Genomic DNA, 17,375 nt, shown 5'->3' with positions numbered 1-17,375 from the left:
AAGATCATATTTAACGAAATTATATTTAATTTTCGGATTATTGCTTTCGAGGAGGTGGACGGAATACTTGCCGTGGTGGTACAAAAACTGGCTTATTAGAAGCATTCGCTGGAGGAGTGGTGCCACTGTTGTTTGATGATGATACCTGTTGTACATTGGTCAAAGATGTCGCAGAAGGAGTGGTTACAACGACTTGTTTTTGCTTTACCGCATTGTTTGGAGATGATGAATTTGGTACGGAATGAGTATTCGTAGAATTTGTAGAAGTGATATTTGGTGGTTTGGCAAAGGATGGAAATTTAGAGTATATTGCCTTGTGAGGGGTTGTAGAACTGCCACTGTTGAGAGCACTTGACACTTGAGGAAGGATCGTTGAAACTTTGTTTGAATCTGTTAATTTTGAAATTATAGATTTCACTTTTTGCTGATAGGTTGCTGTTGGCAATTCAACATTTTGAAGAATAGTAGTTACATTTTTCTCTTTTAGAGTTTGAAGATAATCTTTGAATAGGGTAGAAACAATTGGAACGGCCATGTTGGTTGCTGCGTCTGTGATCGCTTTCAAAATATTTACAAATGAGCATGGTACTTCTCTCTCTTCATCATCAGGTCGACTCCAAAAGAATGTTTGCTTGAAAGTTACAACATTTGTAATTTGTTCAATAGGATGGTGAAAGTGAAAAACCTACCTGATTGGCTGGCTGTATTCTTTCAAAGCAAAATTTCACAATGAAAACAAAAGTCTTTGAAAACAGATCATTTCTTGTCTCTTCCAATTTTTGATTTGTTGGATGCAATTTAGCAAATGTGACAAAGATTTGCAAAGATTTTTCATAGATTTTGAAAATGCAAGCCAACAGTTTTGGGTGTTTCTTGATAATATGCTTTTGGTTATTTTGTAAGAATACAATCAGACACTTGGGTAATTGACTTCTTGAAACAAATTCCATGGCATATTCTTCATTCATTGGAATCATGGATAACAGTGGATATAGAGTGCCTAATAGACTTTCATAATAACTGAAATAGTTCATCAAGCTTTCCTCTTTCAAGTCATCAGCGATTGCCTTGACATTCACCAATCCCAACAATCTATACAAGACACGATGATTTTTGCAAAAGTTAAGAATGGTGTCAATTATATCCGATCTCGATTGAGCGAGAAGCAAGGGTGTCGTGTTTTTGAAGGCCCTCTCTAAAATAATGACCGAGTTATATTTGGTCATAAAATTCACACCTTCTTCGTTTGATTTTTCCAAAACCTCTAAAAAGTGAAAATACGGATGAGAAGAGTCACTTTGTGAAAGTTTTTCCAATAAATGCCAAACTACGCTGTCAATATCAACAATCTCGTAATAAACTTTTCGAAGAGAAGAAATTAAGACAGACACTAATGAGGGGTCAAAGAGTTGAAGAGTGGTATCCACAAATTTTGGCCAATTCTCAAACTTTGAGAGTATCTTCTTGTCTTTTGCTTGAATGTATTGTTCAAAAATTCCAAATATAACTTTACACAAGCTCACAGAAATACTAATATCAATCTTGTTTGTTCTACTACTGGTTGAGGCATGTTCCGAAGCGACACTAATAAAACTATTGAGATAGTTGGAAAAATCGACAGCCATATTGTTCATCTTTTCCATACCAGCCAATAATTTGATTCCAACTGTTGAAGTTTCATATGAAATAATAAAAAAGAAATTTCTCAAATTAAGACAATGATAGAAGAGAGTTAAAAGTGAAGGAGATTCTAATCGTTGAAGAGCAATCTCATCATTTGGATTAATTCTTTCACTGTTGGGTATCTTTTTGGCAACAAATTCGGTGAGCACTTCCACTTTTCTTGTCAAGGGCAACTTCAAAGTGAAGGGACAGAAGAAAGACATGGTTAAACGACTTGCTTTCAAATACAATAGGTCATAGTGAGAGAGATTGGTTATATTTGGTTCTGTCATGAGTTTTTCAAATAATGGAATTGCTTTTGAATAATAGTAAACAACAATTTTCAAACATTCATCCATAAAGAGAAAACAAAGTGTCTTCTTGTTGTCAGTATCTTGTGTAATTGTTGAACTGAAATGATGAGCATGAGACTCTATGATGGCTCCTATTAAATTGATTATTGAGTAAATTGCTTTGCAATCGAGACTAGTCAGTTGGCTCTTCTCGAGTATTTTGTTCATTAATACTTGCATTGTTGTCGAACAGAAACCACACTGTATGTGTGCGCTGAGTAGGTACTTACCACATAGAAAATAGAGAGATTGAGGTACTTCTGCCTTAAACAATCCTTGCTCTGTGCTTTCAAATAATACAAGTTTAGATCTCTCTCTAATCACAGCAAGTCTGGGAATCAAATACATGATATACTCAGAAGCAATCTTTGGTTCAGTCGTATTTTCACTACTCTTGTGAATGGTATAGGATAAATAGTTGATAAATTCTACAATGGCTATAGGAACGTCCAATCCTTCTTCTTTCAAAAAGAGAGAGGCAATAGCTTTGATGAGATCTCGCTGTTCTTTTGTTGCAGGTGTTTTGACTGGATTTTCCTGGTCTATAGAAATGCAATAAGCAATATGTAGTGCTCCAGAAAATAACTATTATTAGAATTGTCTGATTCACACATCAAAATGTTACACACTTTAACGCCTTACCTCTTTGATGTCATCAACAGTTAAATGGTTATTCATATATTCAGTGTTCGAATAGTCAATGAGTTTCAGGATTTTTTCAGAGAAATCTTTGACCACCTCACCACATCCTTCATATTCCAATACTTTTGTGAATAAATAGAGTTTAGAAAGTAATACAACTATAGTTGGAGGTAAAGAATGCATAGATATATCAGAAGATGGGTTACTGCAGACTGATGTTTCAAAAAACAAGACAGGAAGTGTGTTAACTATTGAAAAGAGAGAATAAATTGCATCTTTTCGTATGACCTTTTGTAATGGCATTTTTGGAATTATTGCTGATGGTAATATCTCTCGATACCATTCACAGTATTCCTTAACACAATATCCAACAAATACCATCAGTTGTAATCGAATCTGAGTTCAAAAAAATTCAATATTCTTGATGTTGGACATGTGTTTCATGTAATACATACCTTTTGAAGCAATTCTTCTAGTTCGTTCACAGAAATGTTTGGATTGTTGAACAAACTTTGTATAAGAAATGTCGCACAGTATAAAGTACCATTAGATAATTCCTCTCCTGCATGTCTCATGCTGCAATCTAACAAAGACACAAGTTCCTGGATGGATTTTCCTTCTAATAAGGGCAAAATGACCTCTATATCATCATTTAAGGAATCAATCCTCTTCAATAAGATTTCCTCTTCTGAGAAGAAAATATTCGAATATCGTTCCATGATTTTGGTTTTAAATGAGTGTGATGAGATGAGCATTGATGTAGATTTCACGTCACTCAGTGCTTGTTGTATAGAAGACAGACAATTAAATATCTGATGAATAGTATTGTTGTCTCTATTACTGAACCATTCTAGCATGTGAATTTGCATTTCCTCATCTTTTAAAATCTCATGTTCCAATAAGTGTGAAATTAGAGTTTGCAATTGTTCAGATGGTGTTTCCGAAAATATTACAGAGAGGATAGCATCAAATAAGAGTTGACGAATTTTGATGCGATCGCTTAAATAAATAATTGTCCGTAAATTAAATCTATAGTTGTTGTATCTGGAAATGGACGTGGTTGTTGTCATTTTTCTTCGTTTGTTGTTTGATTCGTCATTCTTCCAAATAATGATCGTGTTGAGAATCGCTTTGAATATAGAGTAAAGATCAATATTTGAAAGATCCTGAAACTCATTGAAAAAGTATTTTAAAAATCTAAAGGAATATCGGTTCTCGCCGTTTGTAAACATAGAATCAATAATAATTTCTTTAGTTTTCTTGTTCATCAATCCAAAGAGGGATGTCTTTTTTGAAAGTAACGGAGCTCCCAATTTTTTACAGATTTCTATTTCATTTGATGAACAATAATTACTTAATGAGTAAATGAGTAAATTTTGCAAATGTTGACTATTGATACGATCAAATATGTTTCGCACCAATTCAAGATAACCACAATAATGAGCGAAAAATATGAATTGTAAGATCAAATCGGCATTTTCTGAATTAATGGTTGTAGTGGTTGCTACAAAATCAATCAACTCCTTCTCATGCTCTTTTAATAATTTCCAAAACTGTTTTTTTTGAAATTCCGATTTATATTCTATCGGTAAATGCGTTGTACAGCTGTCATTCTGTACTGTGATGGTAGTATTAAAATAATATTCTTCCAACAGTTTACAAATATTTTTCAATTCGAGGTTTTCCATGAAGCGTGCTATCGACAGCTATCGAGATGGACAATTTTTTTCCAATTTTAAAACGAAAAATAGTTGTACTGAACAACAACCGTAGAGCATGACGAAAGAATCATCATCGTCGCGAAAATCTTCGGAAGAAGAAACACAAGAAGCAGATCATCTCATTGAAAACAATTTTAAACTGTTGTTAAATAGTGGTTTAATTGATGATGAAGATGGTTCTCCGAAAAAAGCCTTTTCCTTTTGAATTAATAACGGATGATTTGATGGACATGTATGCCTATTATAAACAAGCAACAATCGGAGATTGTCTTTCCAACACAAAACCCTATTGGTTTCAATTTAATGAAAAGATGAAATGGGAAGCGTGGATGCGAGTGAAAGGGATGAACTCTCTTGAAGCAAAAAAGCAATACTTGATCAAAATTTTGGAGTGTATTGAAGATGATGAAAGTGAAGAGTTGAGCGATGAGTGGAAAAACTGGTTAAAAACAGTGAATAATCCAGAAGATCAAAACGTGTGTAATTTGGAAACAGATGATGATGTCATTTCATTTGCCTTGGTTAACAAACTTTGTACTCCTCCCGTTGAAGGGAAGTCTTCTGTCAACGAAGATATACCATCACAACCACCAGGTGAAGTGGAAGTCATCAAAATTGGTGACCTAAAAACTAAGTGCGTGGAGCTTGAGCGATATTTGATCACTGAAACTCAGAAATTACGAAAATCAATAGAAGAAAAAGAAAACAAAATTGTAGAACTTGAGGAATGTTTTAAAGAATTGCAAAATCCAAATCATTCAGTCGAAGAAATTCGAGAAATAATTTTATCAACATGCAACACGGACACCAAACAGCTAGTAGAAAATATCGAAGCGTCATTTTCATTGTTGACAAAAGCAGTTGATAAGACCAACGTATGTATTGTAGCTTTATTTCGATGACTAATTTGTTTGGAAATGGACTGTAGAAACTGATTCACTTTTCTTATTTGACAAAAAGACAAAAATTTGCTCTGTTCATATCAATAATTGCGTTCTTGGTTTTGCTGACATGCACCATTGTTAAATATAAGGAACACTTAAAACTTCCTATATCAGGTCTTCGAATAATTCTAAATGTCATGAGATAGATTGATGGAAAACAATAAGATGTTACTATCCAATCCTAAATATCTAATTGCTTGCACTTCAAAGTTAACCTGGTTTTAAAATCCTGTCTGTTCGAATTGCTTGTTCTATGTGGCGTAAATATTTTACAACAGAAACTTGCAATTTACTTGCAGCTTCATTCAAGAGAATCCGCAAAAATCCAAATTGAATTTATAGGTAAAATCCAAACCAGTGTGGAACTTCTTTATGATTGAACGGAGTAATCTGAATACTCACATTTGCACCAATTTGGGTTATCTTCCATTCACAAAACAACATCACCATTGTCTCTTTGTCCTAATCTCGGATAGCCATCCAAATTGAATAAGTGTTCTTCTCTTAGAGTTCTCAGTGTTGGAAGTTTCATTTACAACTAAAAAAATGTTCAATTCCAAAACTGGAGTTGAAGAGAACCCTCCTCAACCACCCCCAACAACAACAACACGAGTGCGATCACCATTGGATTCACTCTCTACTGAACCCTCTGCTCTCCTCCTCGGATCAATGGCAAGCAGAGATAACCTCTCTTCCGAGTCATCCCAATGCTGTTCACCGTCATCATTATCATCATCATACATCATCTCTACAACACCACCACCGAGCTCTTCTTCGCTTCCTGGAACTATCAGTGTTTTCCCGAGTGTTTGTAGTGAACATCAGGAGGATGATCCTCTTGATCCACTTCGACAACAACAAATAAGGAAGAATAGATCCAGGACGAATAGTATCAGTTTTGTTCCACCATCATCATCGGAGTTTCTAAACAGCACTCATATGAGTGTTATGCAACATTCTCTTCGTTCATCAGCAAAAACAACACCAAACTCATCACTAGCCCTTAATCTCTCCATCGTGGATCCAAACCTCTTTTTGAATCAAAATTATCCTTCTCCTCGTTCCTCATGCTCGAGTAGAGCCTCCTCGCCATCGACGACCACTTCCTCTGCCATGAGTATTCGTACATTGTTGGAAGATGTAACCACATGCGTCGACACGGATGCAATCCCACTCAATGTACATGCTGCAAAACGAGTGGACAATTTGGTAGAAGATCATCAATTCTACCACACACAACAACTTGCAACCGCAAGACTTTCTACTCCTCCTTCTCTTCTTTCTCATGCAAGTGGAACAACACAACCCTTCACTTCAAACGATATTGAATCCGTGTCGACTCATCATCATTCCAATTCAGCAAGCACCATGAACGGTTCATCATCCTCCTCCTCAATTTATTCTGATACTCCTGCTCTTCATTTAAGTTGTGGTTCGGTCAACCCAACCTCGACACGCCATTCACATGATGAATCATCACTAACGACAACCAGCAACACTAATCATAGTTTTACCTCGTTATTGGAAAAACTAGTTTTGTACACGGCAACCATATTTTCTTCCTTACTTCCACCCAAAATGTTATCTTTGCTGAGAGAAGAGTCACAATCTCCTTCTTCTCCAGAAGTTCACTCAGAAAACAGAATGCAAAGTCTTCAAGATGATGAATCACTTATTATCAAATTCAAGTCAAGACATGAAGAGCTTGCGAAAAATAATCCCAAATTAATGATTTGTATTGCTGTGCTTTTATTGTATATGACATATTTCTTTATAGATCCAACAACTCACAGTTATGTAATATTTTGGCTTGGATTTGTGGTAGAAATGAGCATGAATATCACTGTTGACCACATATTATGCACAACACAAACAAGGTCTATTTTCAAGCTGGAATTAATTAATATGTGTCGAATGTTTTTTTCATTTGCTGCTCGATTGTTGGTTCAGCTGTATTATGGGCCTTTTTTTCCTTTCTGGATTTTGCAATCATTCCCAATTATAATCGTTGTCAACATTTTTTACTACAGACGAGAATTCTCAATTATTAATGTAGCCATTAACATGGTGGGCACATGCGTTTCAATGCATGTTGCTGCATTATGGGAGTTTCAAAAAACAAACGACGAGTTCATATTTTATGCAACTAAAACTAAAATCTTAGAGACGATGGGGTTGCAGTTTATTCTTTTTGCAACGTCTTATCAGGTAGGTAAAAGAGAAATGCAGGACTTACTCTCTAATATCAACAACCTTTTAGTTTTCTTACATGATGGAAAGACAAGGAGATGAGAATACGAAAAAACAATTAGAAATTCTCAAGCAACAAATTGTGAACACCTCAAAAACGAAGTTTATTGGGAAGCTGTCACATGAAGCCAGAAATCCACTTCAGGGTATTCTCTCATCTGTACAGTTATTACAGAATGAGATAAATACCTATGAAAATCAAGTATTCAGCCAAGCTTTGAAAGAAACTCTTGATGATATTTACTATAATTCTACACTGTTGCTGCATATTTTCTCAACATCTTTACAACTGACCAATTTAGAGCTAGGTTCGATTAAGCTAAATGAACAAAAATTCAGTCTACTGGAATGTCTTGAAAATATGGTTTCTGTGTTTTTTAGAGCTGCAGACGAAAAAGGAATCTCGATAGGGTCATGCTATAATTTCAATTCCTTATCCAAGTATAATTTTCTGGGAGATCAACCAAGAGTGGCTCAAATATTGATGAATATTATTTCTAACGCAGTTAAATTCACTGAAAAAGGAATGGTCTTTCTTTCCTGTGACATTTGTACTAAGAGCGAGTTGAATCAACTTAAAATAAGAGAAGATCCTGAGTACTCATATGTCAAGATTATTTGCGAAGATACGGGCATTGGCATGTCAAAAAATACTCAACAAAATCTTTTCAAAAAGCCATTCCATCGAATTGATGCAGATACAGTTAATTCAGCTATTCATGGCAACGTTGAGAATTTTAACCCCATCTTTGAACAGTATTTTGTCAACTCATTATCACGTAATTCCGATATTGTAATAGATGATAAATCTGGTAGCCAGAATGAAGGCTCAACTAGAGGGTTTGGAATTAGCATTTCTAAAAGCTTGCTAGATTTGATGGGAGGCAAAATATTTGTTTCCTCTGAATTGGGCCGTGGAACAAAAGTAACTATTATCTTACCTCTAAAGAATTTGCCACTGTCAGAACAAGTAGATGCAATTACTTCTGATTTCGAATACAATTCAGACAATAGAAGTATTAGCGCCTGCTCAAAAGAGTTGCACGAGGCAGTTCATTATTGCATTCCTGACTTTTACGTGTTAGATTCCAATCCACTTACTCCGGTCATTTTGAAACCTTATTTATCATTTATTTTTCCAAGCTCAAAAATTTTAATTACCGACAATGCTGAGGAAATTAAGGACAAACTAACTTCAGAACAAAAGTTTTCGACCATTATCTATAATCAAGCTGTGTGTGACTCACGTGCGTTCGAGCCAGTCGCCAACGATTGCGTGTTAATTCCAATGAATAACAGAGGACGATACACAGAACATCGGTACTTGTCTCGACCAATCAGATTTAAGGACCTGTTGGAAGTTCTTTTATTCTATGTGAAAAGCCGCCCAGTGGAGTTGACTTTGATGAATACTTTTGAAAAATCATCTTCAAACTTAAGCCAAAACGATGATGACATCCCTCAAGAACCAGTTCAAAAAGCTGCTCTTGTTGTTGAAGATAATGATATCAATCGAAAAGTACTCGCTAAAATGTTAAGGGTTATTGGATTTAAGAAGGTGGATTGTTGTGAAAATGGATTAGATGGAGTTGAAAAATTCAAACAAAATCAAAATCAATATGGATTAATATTAATGGATTTGTTGATGCCTGTAATGAATGGGAAGGAAGCTTGCTGCATGATCTCTCAACTCCAAAATGATTCATCAATTAAAACTCCTGTAATTGCAGTAACGGCCAATATATGGGAAACAAAAGAACAACTGTTGTCTCAAGGCTTCAGTGATGTGTTGTACAAGCCGATTACTCTTGAGAATTTGAAGAACCGACTATCTGAATTTATACAATAAAGAAACATTGTCAAACCTTCCACATTGTTAGATGAAACACTTATTTAATGAAATGTATGACCATCCAAAAATTTACAAGTTAACAAGGGCATGACGGCTGAGATGAAGACCCACCATTATTAGTTGAGCCTCCGCCATTGCTTCCTGGTTGAGTCGAAGAGTTGGATTTGTCCAGGTTGACATGAACTTGCGGTTGATTTTCTTGATCTTTCTTATCTTGGACGGAATTGACCTCCTTCCATTTCTCACTGATAAATTCATAAGACGCCTTGTCAAAATTATTAAAAGAACACTTACAGTTTGTCTTTCCACGCAATAAAGGCAACTCTATTAAACAATTTTTCAACATTAATGCCATCCTTTGAAGATACTTCCCAATACTCTGCTTTCAGCTCATCTGCAATTTGTTGTACCTCTCTGTCATCCACATGCTTAACAAGGTCACACTTTGTTCCTATCAAATACCATTTAATATTTGGCTCTTCTGCATATGCCTTCACTTGGTTGTACCAATTTTTTATGGAATGAAGTGTTTCAGGACTATTCAGATCAAAGGTTAAAATACAAGCACTTGCTCCACGATGATATGAAGTGGAAAGACTTTTCAAAAATATTAAACACCATCACATTGAAAGTGCATGTAAAATATTTTACCAACCTTTTGAATCTCTAAGGAAAATGAATTAAATCTATCATGCGAAATTATTTGTCAACTGTTGAATTTAAAAATTATTGAATATTTGTGATGGTTCGTCGTGCATCTACTCACCTCACCTCTTGACCAGCTGTATCCCACCTATTGAAATACAACAATAAAAATCCAAATGCAAAATTAACATCAAATAAATGCAAAATTAAATCAACAAATACAAAATTCATGATTTGAACAGCTCTTTGACTTCTACATACAGCACAACTGAAAAAGGAATATCTAAAATTTTGTATTTTTTGATGTTGAAATCCATGCCAATCGTAGGGCGATAGTTGTTGCTGAATACATTCCTAATAATTCTCACAAATAAGGAACTACAAAATAATTTCAGAAACACACTATGAATTGCTAAATACTTTACGTTTTTCCAACCATACTGTCTCCCACTAAAATTACTTTTCCATCCGCTATCATGATTGGTGAATTAAAACGACTCATGTATCTGTATATAGTATATATACAAAAAACATACCCATAGGAGAGGTATGAGTAAAAGATCCATTTACAGAGTTATACAACTCAATGGTTTGCATTAATTCCTTGGTAATCTTATTATCAGCACTACATCCTCCGAACATCATCCAACCAGCCATGAAGAGGTGTTCTAATCTATGAAGTGTTCCCAACCAATCATTACCTACCTCTGTGATACTCCTTGATTCGAGCCATGTTGAAAGTTATCGAGAATGGTACAACGGTCATCATCCGAATACATTTTTAGCTTTTTTTTTGTATTTAGAACGTTTTAAAGTAGAATCCGAATCTCTAAGTTAATCAAAAATGGTTTTATTGGAAAGGAAGGAAGAATGGAGATGCTTTCAGCAATGAATCATCATCGTCGACATCATCACATTGGACGAATGCTTGAAATCATGTCATGTTCTTCTTGGACGTGATGTAAAATCTCTTCTGCAAAGCTCAACAGGCAGTTATTGCAAGATTCCAACATGTGCATGAATTCTTGATGAGAGGATTGATTCATCTCTTGATTCAATAGAGAATATTTGAGTAATTCCACACCACCCACACTTGCTGTGCATGCTGTTTGAAATTGATGCGAAATGTGACTGAAAAGTTGTTTTCGATTCTGTAAAGTGACAAGTAGTTTGGCGTTGGTATTTTCCAAGTCGGTCATGATGCTGTTTAAATAAGCAGCAACAAGGCAAAATGCAAGTGTCAATGCAGTGAACACGAAAGCACTCAAATGGTTTGGACATGTAGAATAGAGGATCCAAAAAATTATAAAGTGAACTCCTACTTGAAGTTTGAGAGGAATGTGTCGAAGAGATCGACCTATCGAAAGGAATAAACCACTCTCAATGGTCGAGGAAAGAATGAAATGTGTGCACTGTCCGTTACAGGTGTTACTTTCTATTAAGGATGAGTGTTCATCACAACCTGAACAACAACAGCAACAAGGACAGTATTCAGCACGGACCGTATGCAACAGACAGTTTGATTGGATTCGATCTGAAGACATAAATTCTTCACCAACCATGGTACAATAAGCATTCTCAGCCGTGTCGAAAGACATGGTTTTCTTTTTCTGTGTTGTGTGAACATGAGAGAGAGAGCATCTCTTTTTCCAATACAATTGTTTCGTTCGCCATAGTTCCATGTCCAAACGTCTGCGGACCGCACTCATTCGCTTAAAATGTTCATTCGAAATATTCACTATCTTGTTTTCTTTGTTTGTTCAAATATCACGGCAGAAAGTGGATTTTAAAATGATCTAAGGCACCAATCAATGACTAAATATGGCTTGACTCTAAAAGGAAACTTGGTGAATCAATCCAAAATGGAAGGTTTTTGGTTAAGTTGTCAATTGGCTATGGCCGGCCAAAGAATAACATGTGACTCCTGCCATTCAAGTACATCAGCTATTCCTGCTGATCAACTGGATTAAGGGATAATTGATCCCAATGATCTCAAAAGATCAATTCAATCAATTACAGTTAATAATGACGACTGGTATCGATTTTCTCAAAATAGTCATCTTTGTTCATCAAATAAGAAGCATGATAGAGTCCCGTTGGAGCATAATACTCGGAATGCGTGAATTGAAAACCAAGCTTTTTCAACAAGTGTGCCGATGAGGTATTATTGGGATGATGTCCTGCAAATAATGCACTCACATTCAATTTTGTATTCTTAAAGGCAAAATCCATGACTGCAAGGCAAGCCTCTTGAGCATAACCCTTTCCCCAATACTTTTAAATGTATTCCCATCTCGTAAATATGATGATCAAGATCGTAAGGTCTCAATCCACAACATCCTATAATTTCATGTTCTCGTAGTGATGAAGGCTTTTCATCATCATGAGAATAATTGGTACTATTTTCATTCTCATCATCATTGGAATTTAAAGGATGAATATGAGCAGTTGTTTCAACCAATAATTTAATAGGCCAATACTGAACTTGAAAATTCTCTTGCATGGATATTTCCTTCGCTCCGAGACTAGTTCCCTATTCATTCCATTCTTATTAGTCGCATGAAGAATAAATTTCGTAACGTTTGGATTGCCCCATAATTCAAGAGTGTGTGCCAAATCACTCTCTTTCCATGTAAAAAACTCTAAACGTTGTGTTTTCAAAAAACTCTTCATCGTGGTGGTGGTGATGATTGGAAGACAATTTTTTTATTCAAAAACAATTAATTGATTTCTGACATCTACTGGATACATACAAGGCGAAACGACTGAACGAAATATAAATATAGTTTGAACGAAAGTCCCACCTCCAAAAATTTTATCAATGATCGTTGTTGACATGAGTTATCTTGAAAAAGCTCTCAATTTAAACGACAAATCTCTTGATACCACCACGTCTTAACACTACATGCTTTTTGGCACTTGCGACACTTTAAACAGTCGCTACCTGGAATTGGCACATGTGAAATTTGTTGATTCATTTTTACTTTATTTGGAATTCACTCCGTGATTGGTTCATGACTCGAAGTAAGACACAATAAGACCATGTGCGTTGATGCTGCTCCTGCTTTAAAAAGAAATGACCGATTCCATGTTCATGATTGTGGAGAAGGATGACACGACATTCATTTCAGAACGAAAGACCTTCCTCACTCTCACACGGACCAAAGATGAATTTGAAAAAAACGAATCAACAACAACAACAACAACCATGAACAACCTTCAAAGAAGAGACACAACATTCATCCCTATGAGAGAAGAAGAAACCAACAACCACAGTCATCATGGCCACGCCCTGCACGAATCTCTAATTTTGTCGACTATTTTTGGATTTTATTTGAATATCGGAGGAGTGGATTCAACAGCATCGAAGAAGAAGGACAGTTCGGAGGAGGAGAAGAAGAAGGAACCATTGAATCAACAACAACAACAACAACAACAAACAACTATGAACAGTAGTATTTCGACATCATCCTCCTCATCCACCTCTTCATCATCACATTCAGTAGTGAACATTCCATCATCGCATTCACTTGGTGAGATTTTGTCCCTTCGTTTAGTGTGCAAATCGTGGAAATATTTTCTCGAAAAGGAATCCAAAGTCATCATTCCGAAATGTGTCGTTCCATTGATTCGTGAGAGAATTCGACAAGAATACGATCAGCATTCCAGAAAGGCCTTTCCTTGTCATGACCAACAACAAGAATCTTCATTATCACTCCTTCTTCTAATAGAAGAGAATTCCAACGAAACAAACTCATCATCATTACATGTTCACAATCCACATCGATGCATTCCATTTGGAGAAATTCTATCTTCCCTTGCTTGGTTGTGTGCAGTTCCTTTTGGATTGGGATGGAAACATGTTCATAAATTGGATGGAACCATCATTCCTCAACGATTGGTGAGTCCATTCTTTTTAGTGTGCATGTCCATGAGTGGAGTGTTGGGATCTTTGATGGCTTTTACGCTTTGGAAGATGCCACTATTGATTCCAATTGGAGCATGTGGTGTGGTGGTGGAGAATGTTTACAATGGAGTGAGTGATTGGAGAATGAGAAGAAGACTTTTACAAATGAAACAAGAATATGAGGCAAAATGTGAAGCATTGAATCAATGGGCGAACAAACTCACGAGTAGTAGTAGTAGTGGTGGTGAGGAAAGTCATCATCTTGATGAATTTTGATGGACCCTCGAGAGAACCTATTCATGACAAATCATTTAATTTTGCATTACCTTTTTCTCTTGTAACCAAGAGTTTCAAAGTTTTGGAGGAATAAAACCTTCAAATCAAAGATTTTCAATCTTGTTTTCTTTTTGAACATGATGACAAATAACATGTTAAATATTAAATCTTTTCGTGCACGAAACATGTTTTTATTGATAAATCTTGAAGAATATCATCACAACGAGTTGAATCACGATGAGAATGATTGGATTGAACACGACGAAGTATCGTGTAAGATCCAAAACTCCAATATAGAACTCTGAGTCTGATTTCCAAGGATGTTTTTGAAGCAAATCATGTTGCTTTGGGTCAACATTTTCCTTACATATTGGACACGTGCTCTTTTTACCAATAATCAACCATCCATAAACACAAAACTCATGGAATTTATGTCCACAGGATAAAACCTTGGTCTCTTGTGTTGTTTTTCGTTTGTTTTCTGGAGGTATAGTGACATCGTCAGTAATTCTTCGTGTGAAAGGAGTTTCGGAATCACCAGAATGTGCACTCTCAAAATCCAAACTAGTGTCCACTCTTAACTCTTGATTACAAATTCCACAAACATGCTCTAATTGAGAATGAGACATGTAAAACTTATTTCTATCAGCCTCTAGCGATGCATTAATGGCACTCGAACACAATTCACCACAATCCCTCACTAAAACACCAAAATAGAGTCCATAGAAAATTAATACTTCCGGACTTGGAAATAAATATATTCCAAAACTAGAGTCCATCAAAATATATTTCACTATGAGTGAGTACAATCCAAAGAACACTTCTAATCCCAAAAGAACAGTTCCGAATATAACAGAAATATGAGATAATTTGTAAACCGTATAAAACCATACATAGACTTTCTTTGGGGTGTTTGGAGATAAAGCCTTTCGCAACGATAAATATCCCAAATAAATTGTAAATATCGAATAGACTGTCCAAATAATCATCATTCGAGAGTATTGAGTTAATCCTCCTATAAACACACAAAATATTCCTGGAAAAAGCCACATTAAAAAGAAGCTAGTCATGACAAATGAATATCGGTGATATTTCTTCCATAACTGAACAAGAAATTGAAGAACAATAATCAATACAACTACAAAGAGAAGAAATCCGGCAGGAATTATCGGGGCAGGATCTTTATGTAAATGCTGATTTTGTGCCATCACATCAACAGGAGGATCGACCAGCGCTGGAGGAGGAGCTTGCATTTTTTTTGTTGGGCAAGAATGCATTCTTGGGAAAGGATGCCCGTGCATGCGACTCGGAGTCGCAAACGAACCGAGTGACAGGTGTGGTAGATTTCAATTATTCAAAAAATGGTTTATTGTTTCACCGTCATCACGTTTAATCATCATCAACCTCAATATCTGAGCCGTCTTCCTCATCTTCGTCAAATTCTTGTTGTTCGTCACCATCTCCCATTTCGGCATCTCCATCTTCATCGTCTGAATCTACTGTGACAAGCACATCATCCTCAATTGGCTTTGAGGCAACCATTGGAATGAAATTGTTCGTTGGATCGTTCACACTAGTGGTCAATTTGTTCAAAACATTGGAATCATCAATTTGCATCATTGCATTGTCCATGTTGAATTGATCAACAACATTGTCAGCTCTCTTTGGAGGAAGAGTATAGAAAGGTATTTTACCTGTATTCCAATCTCTCAAAATTATCTTTCCTGCTTCTTGAATATTTGGTTTTCCTCCCTTCAATAATTTACCGCTTTGTTTGGCAACTTGAGTTAAAAAGTCTTCAGCTGATGTGAATGTAGAAATAGAATATTTTGCCATTAATCTTTCTGGTTTACACCTTGTTAAAATTATTCTCACAGGTTCTACAGTATCTTCCAATTGTTCAATTCTGACCGCATTACGAAGGATGACATCTGAATCCAAAGAAGCAGATGAGAAAATAATACCTGGGCTATCAATTAGTTTGATATTACTATCGAGTTGAATTTCTTTTGCTGATGTTGTGACACCAGGTCTAGAACCAACAACTGCCACTTTCTGTCTCTTTAGAGAATTGATGACACTGGACTTTCCAACGTTTGGGTATCCAATAATACCGACAGTAATTGTCTTTTTTATGTCCTCACTTCTAGCATAATTCTTTAGCAGTTGAATCAATGTATCTGCCCCCAAACAACCTTTCATATCATCTGTTGTTCCTTGAGAAAGATTTTTAGATTGTTTTTGAGTATTGGATTTGAAAGCTACTGTTGGAAATTCTTTTCTGAGATAATCTAACCATTGTCTAACAACTTCGCGTGGAATCAAATCGATCTTATTCAACAATAGAATAATTTTCTTATTCATATGTTTTGATAAAATTGCCTTTTCAATATTCAAGCATCGACATCCCATTGGATCTCTTGCATCCAACACTTCAATGATCACATCGGAAGCTTCAACGACCTTATTAAATTCTTTGTAGTATGCTCGTTTAGATGCTGTTGAAAGAGATGCTGTTTTTATGTCTCTTGCGTCGAAAGAGTCTTCCTGATTGTCTCTCATTAACTCTTCTTTAGCATTAAATTCCATTTGTTTACGTTGAGCCATATATTGAAGATGAGCCATCTCCGAGAGTCTGTTATTTTCTTGTTCACGTTGTTCTTTTTCGACCTTCTTTTTGGCCTTGGCTTCGTTCTTTTCTTGCTTTTCGGCTTGTCGTTTTTGGAAAATCTTCTCAAGAATTTGTTTTTTATCAGGAAGAAGGTTTGGAATTCCGAGATCCTTCTTTAACTCTATAATACGTTGAATTGATCATGTTATAAAAGTGGTAGAATAGTTGATATGGTGATGATGATTTTTGTACAATTCAAAATAATTCGTGATGATGGTAAAGATACTTCGGAATATCAAAAACTTACTATTCCTTGGGAGAGCAATACCATTCTTGGCTGCTTTTCGGATCTTTCTATCCTTTTCCTTCTTCTTTTTGATAATGTTCACTTTCTTCTTCTTGGTGAGTCTGCTGCTCGATTGCTTACCCATTTTTTTTGAGTTTGAAATTCATATTTTTATTTGAACTCGGCAATACTGTTGGGAAGTGTTCTCTTTGGCAATCGACTTTTT

At 35.7% G+C, this 17,375-nt stretch overlaps 7 protein-coding genes across 7 annotated transcripts; 3 read left to right on the top strand and 4 right to left on the bottom strand.

Annotated features, from left to right (window-relative positions):
- Positions 1-37: 37 nt before the first annotated feature.
- FDP41_000420 (uncharacterized protein) lies at positions 38-4,345 on the bottom strand (the record flags this gene model as incomplete). The annotated part of the gene is made up of 5 exons (XM_044707589.1): positions 38-631; positions 690-2,107; positions 2,246-2,600; positions 2,658-3,053; positions 3,113-4,345. The coding sequence occupies 5 exons, from the start codon at positions 4,343-4,345 to the stop codon at positions 38-40; spliced, it is 3,996 nt and encodes a 1,331-aa protein (XP_044569234.1).
- A 206-nt stretch (positions 4,346-4,551) lies between these two features.
- Positions 4,552-5,468, top strand: FDP41_000419 (uncharacterized protein; the record flags this gene model as incomplete). Its single annotated transcript, XM_044707577.1, has 2 exons — positions 4,552-5,253; positions 5,307-5,468. 2 exons carry the CDS (start codon positions 4,552-4,554, stop codon positions 5,466-5,468), a joined length of 864 nt encoding a protein of 287 aa, XP_044569233.1.
- A 400-nt stretch (positions 5,469-5,868) lies between these two features.
- FDP41_000418 (uncharacterized protein) lies at positions 5,869-9,421 on the top strand (the record flags this gene model as incomplete). The annotated part of the gene is made up of 2 exons (XM_044707566.1): positions 5,869-7,530; positions 7,583-9,421. 2 exons carry the CDS (start codon positions 5,869-5,871, stop codon positions 9,419-9,421), a joined length of 3,501 nt encoding a protein of 1,166 aa, XP_044569232.1.
- A 79-nt stretch (positions 9,422-9,500) lies between these two features.
- FDP41_000417 (uncharacterized protein) lies at positions 9,501-10,848 on the bottom strand (the record flags this gene model as incomplete). The annotated part of the gene is made up of 8 exons (XM_044707555.1): positions 9,501-9,669; positions 9,719-10,021; positions 10,080-10,090; positions 10,196-10,217; positions 10,331-10,447; positions 10,495-10,540; positions 10,606-10,694; positions 10,775-10,848. The coding sequence occupies 8 exons, from the start codon at positions 10,846-10,848 to the stop codon at positions 9,501-9,503; spliced, it is 831 nt and encodes a 276-aa protein (XP_044569231.1).
- Positions 10,849-13,145: 2,297 nt separating this feature from the next.
- Positions 13,146-14,252, top strand: FDP41_000416 (uncharacterized protein; the record flags this gene model as incomplete). Its single annotated transcript, XM_044707544.1, has 1 exon — positions 13,146-14,252. The coding sequence occupies one exon, from the start codon at positions 13,146-13,148 to the stop codon at positions 14,250-14,252; it is 1,107 nt and encodes a 368-aa protein (XP_044569230.1).
- A 191-nt stretch (positions 14,253-14,443) lies between these two features.
- Positions 14,444-15,505, bottom strand: FDP41_000415 (uncharacterized protein; the record flags this gene model as incomplete). Its single annotated transcript, XM_044707533.1, has 1 exon — positions 14,444-15,505. One exon carries the CDS (start codon positions 15,503-15,505, stop codon positions 14,444-14,446), a length of 1,062 nt encoding a protein of 353 aa, XP_044569229.1.
- Positions 15,506-15,641: 136 nt separating this feature from the next.
- FDP41_000414 (uncharacterized protein) lies at positions 15,642-17,294 on the bottom strand (the record flags this gene model as incomplete). The annotated part of the gene is made up of 2 exons (XM_044707522.1): positions 15,642-17,044; positions 17,171-17,294. The coding sequence occupies 2 exons, from the start codon at positions 17,292-17,294 to the stop codon at positions 15,642-15,644; spliced, it is 1,527 nt and encodes a 508-aa protein (XP_044569228.1).
- Positions 17,295-17,375: the final 81 nt, after the last annotated feature.

This window comes from Naegleria fowleri (assembly GCF_008403515.1).
Source record: "Naegleria fowleri strain ATCC 30894 chromosome Unknown tig2, whole genome shotgun sequence".
NCBI classification, from domain to species: domain Eukaryota; phylum Heterolobosea; class Eutetramitea; order Acrasida; family Naegleriidae; genus Naegleria; species Naegleria fowleri.
Note: the sequence above shows the minus strand (reverse complement) of the source record. Positions and strands in the feature narration are given on the sequence as shown.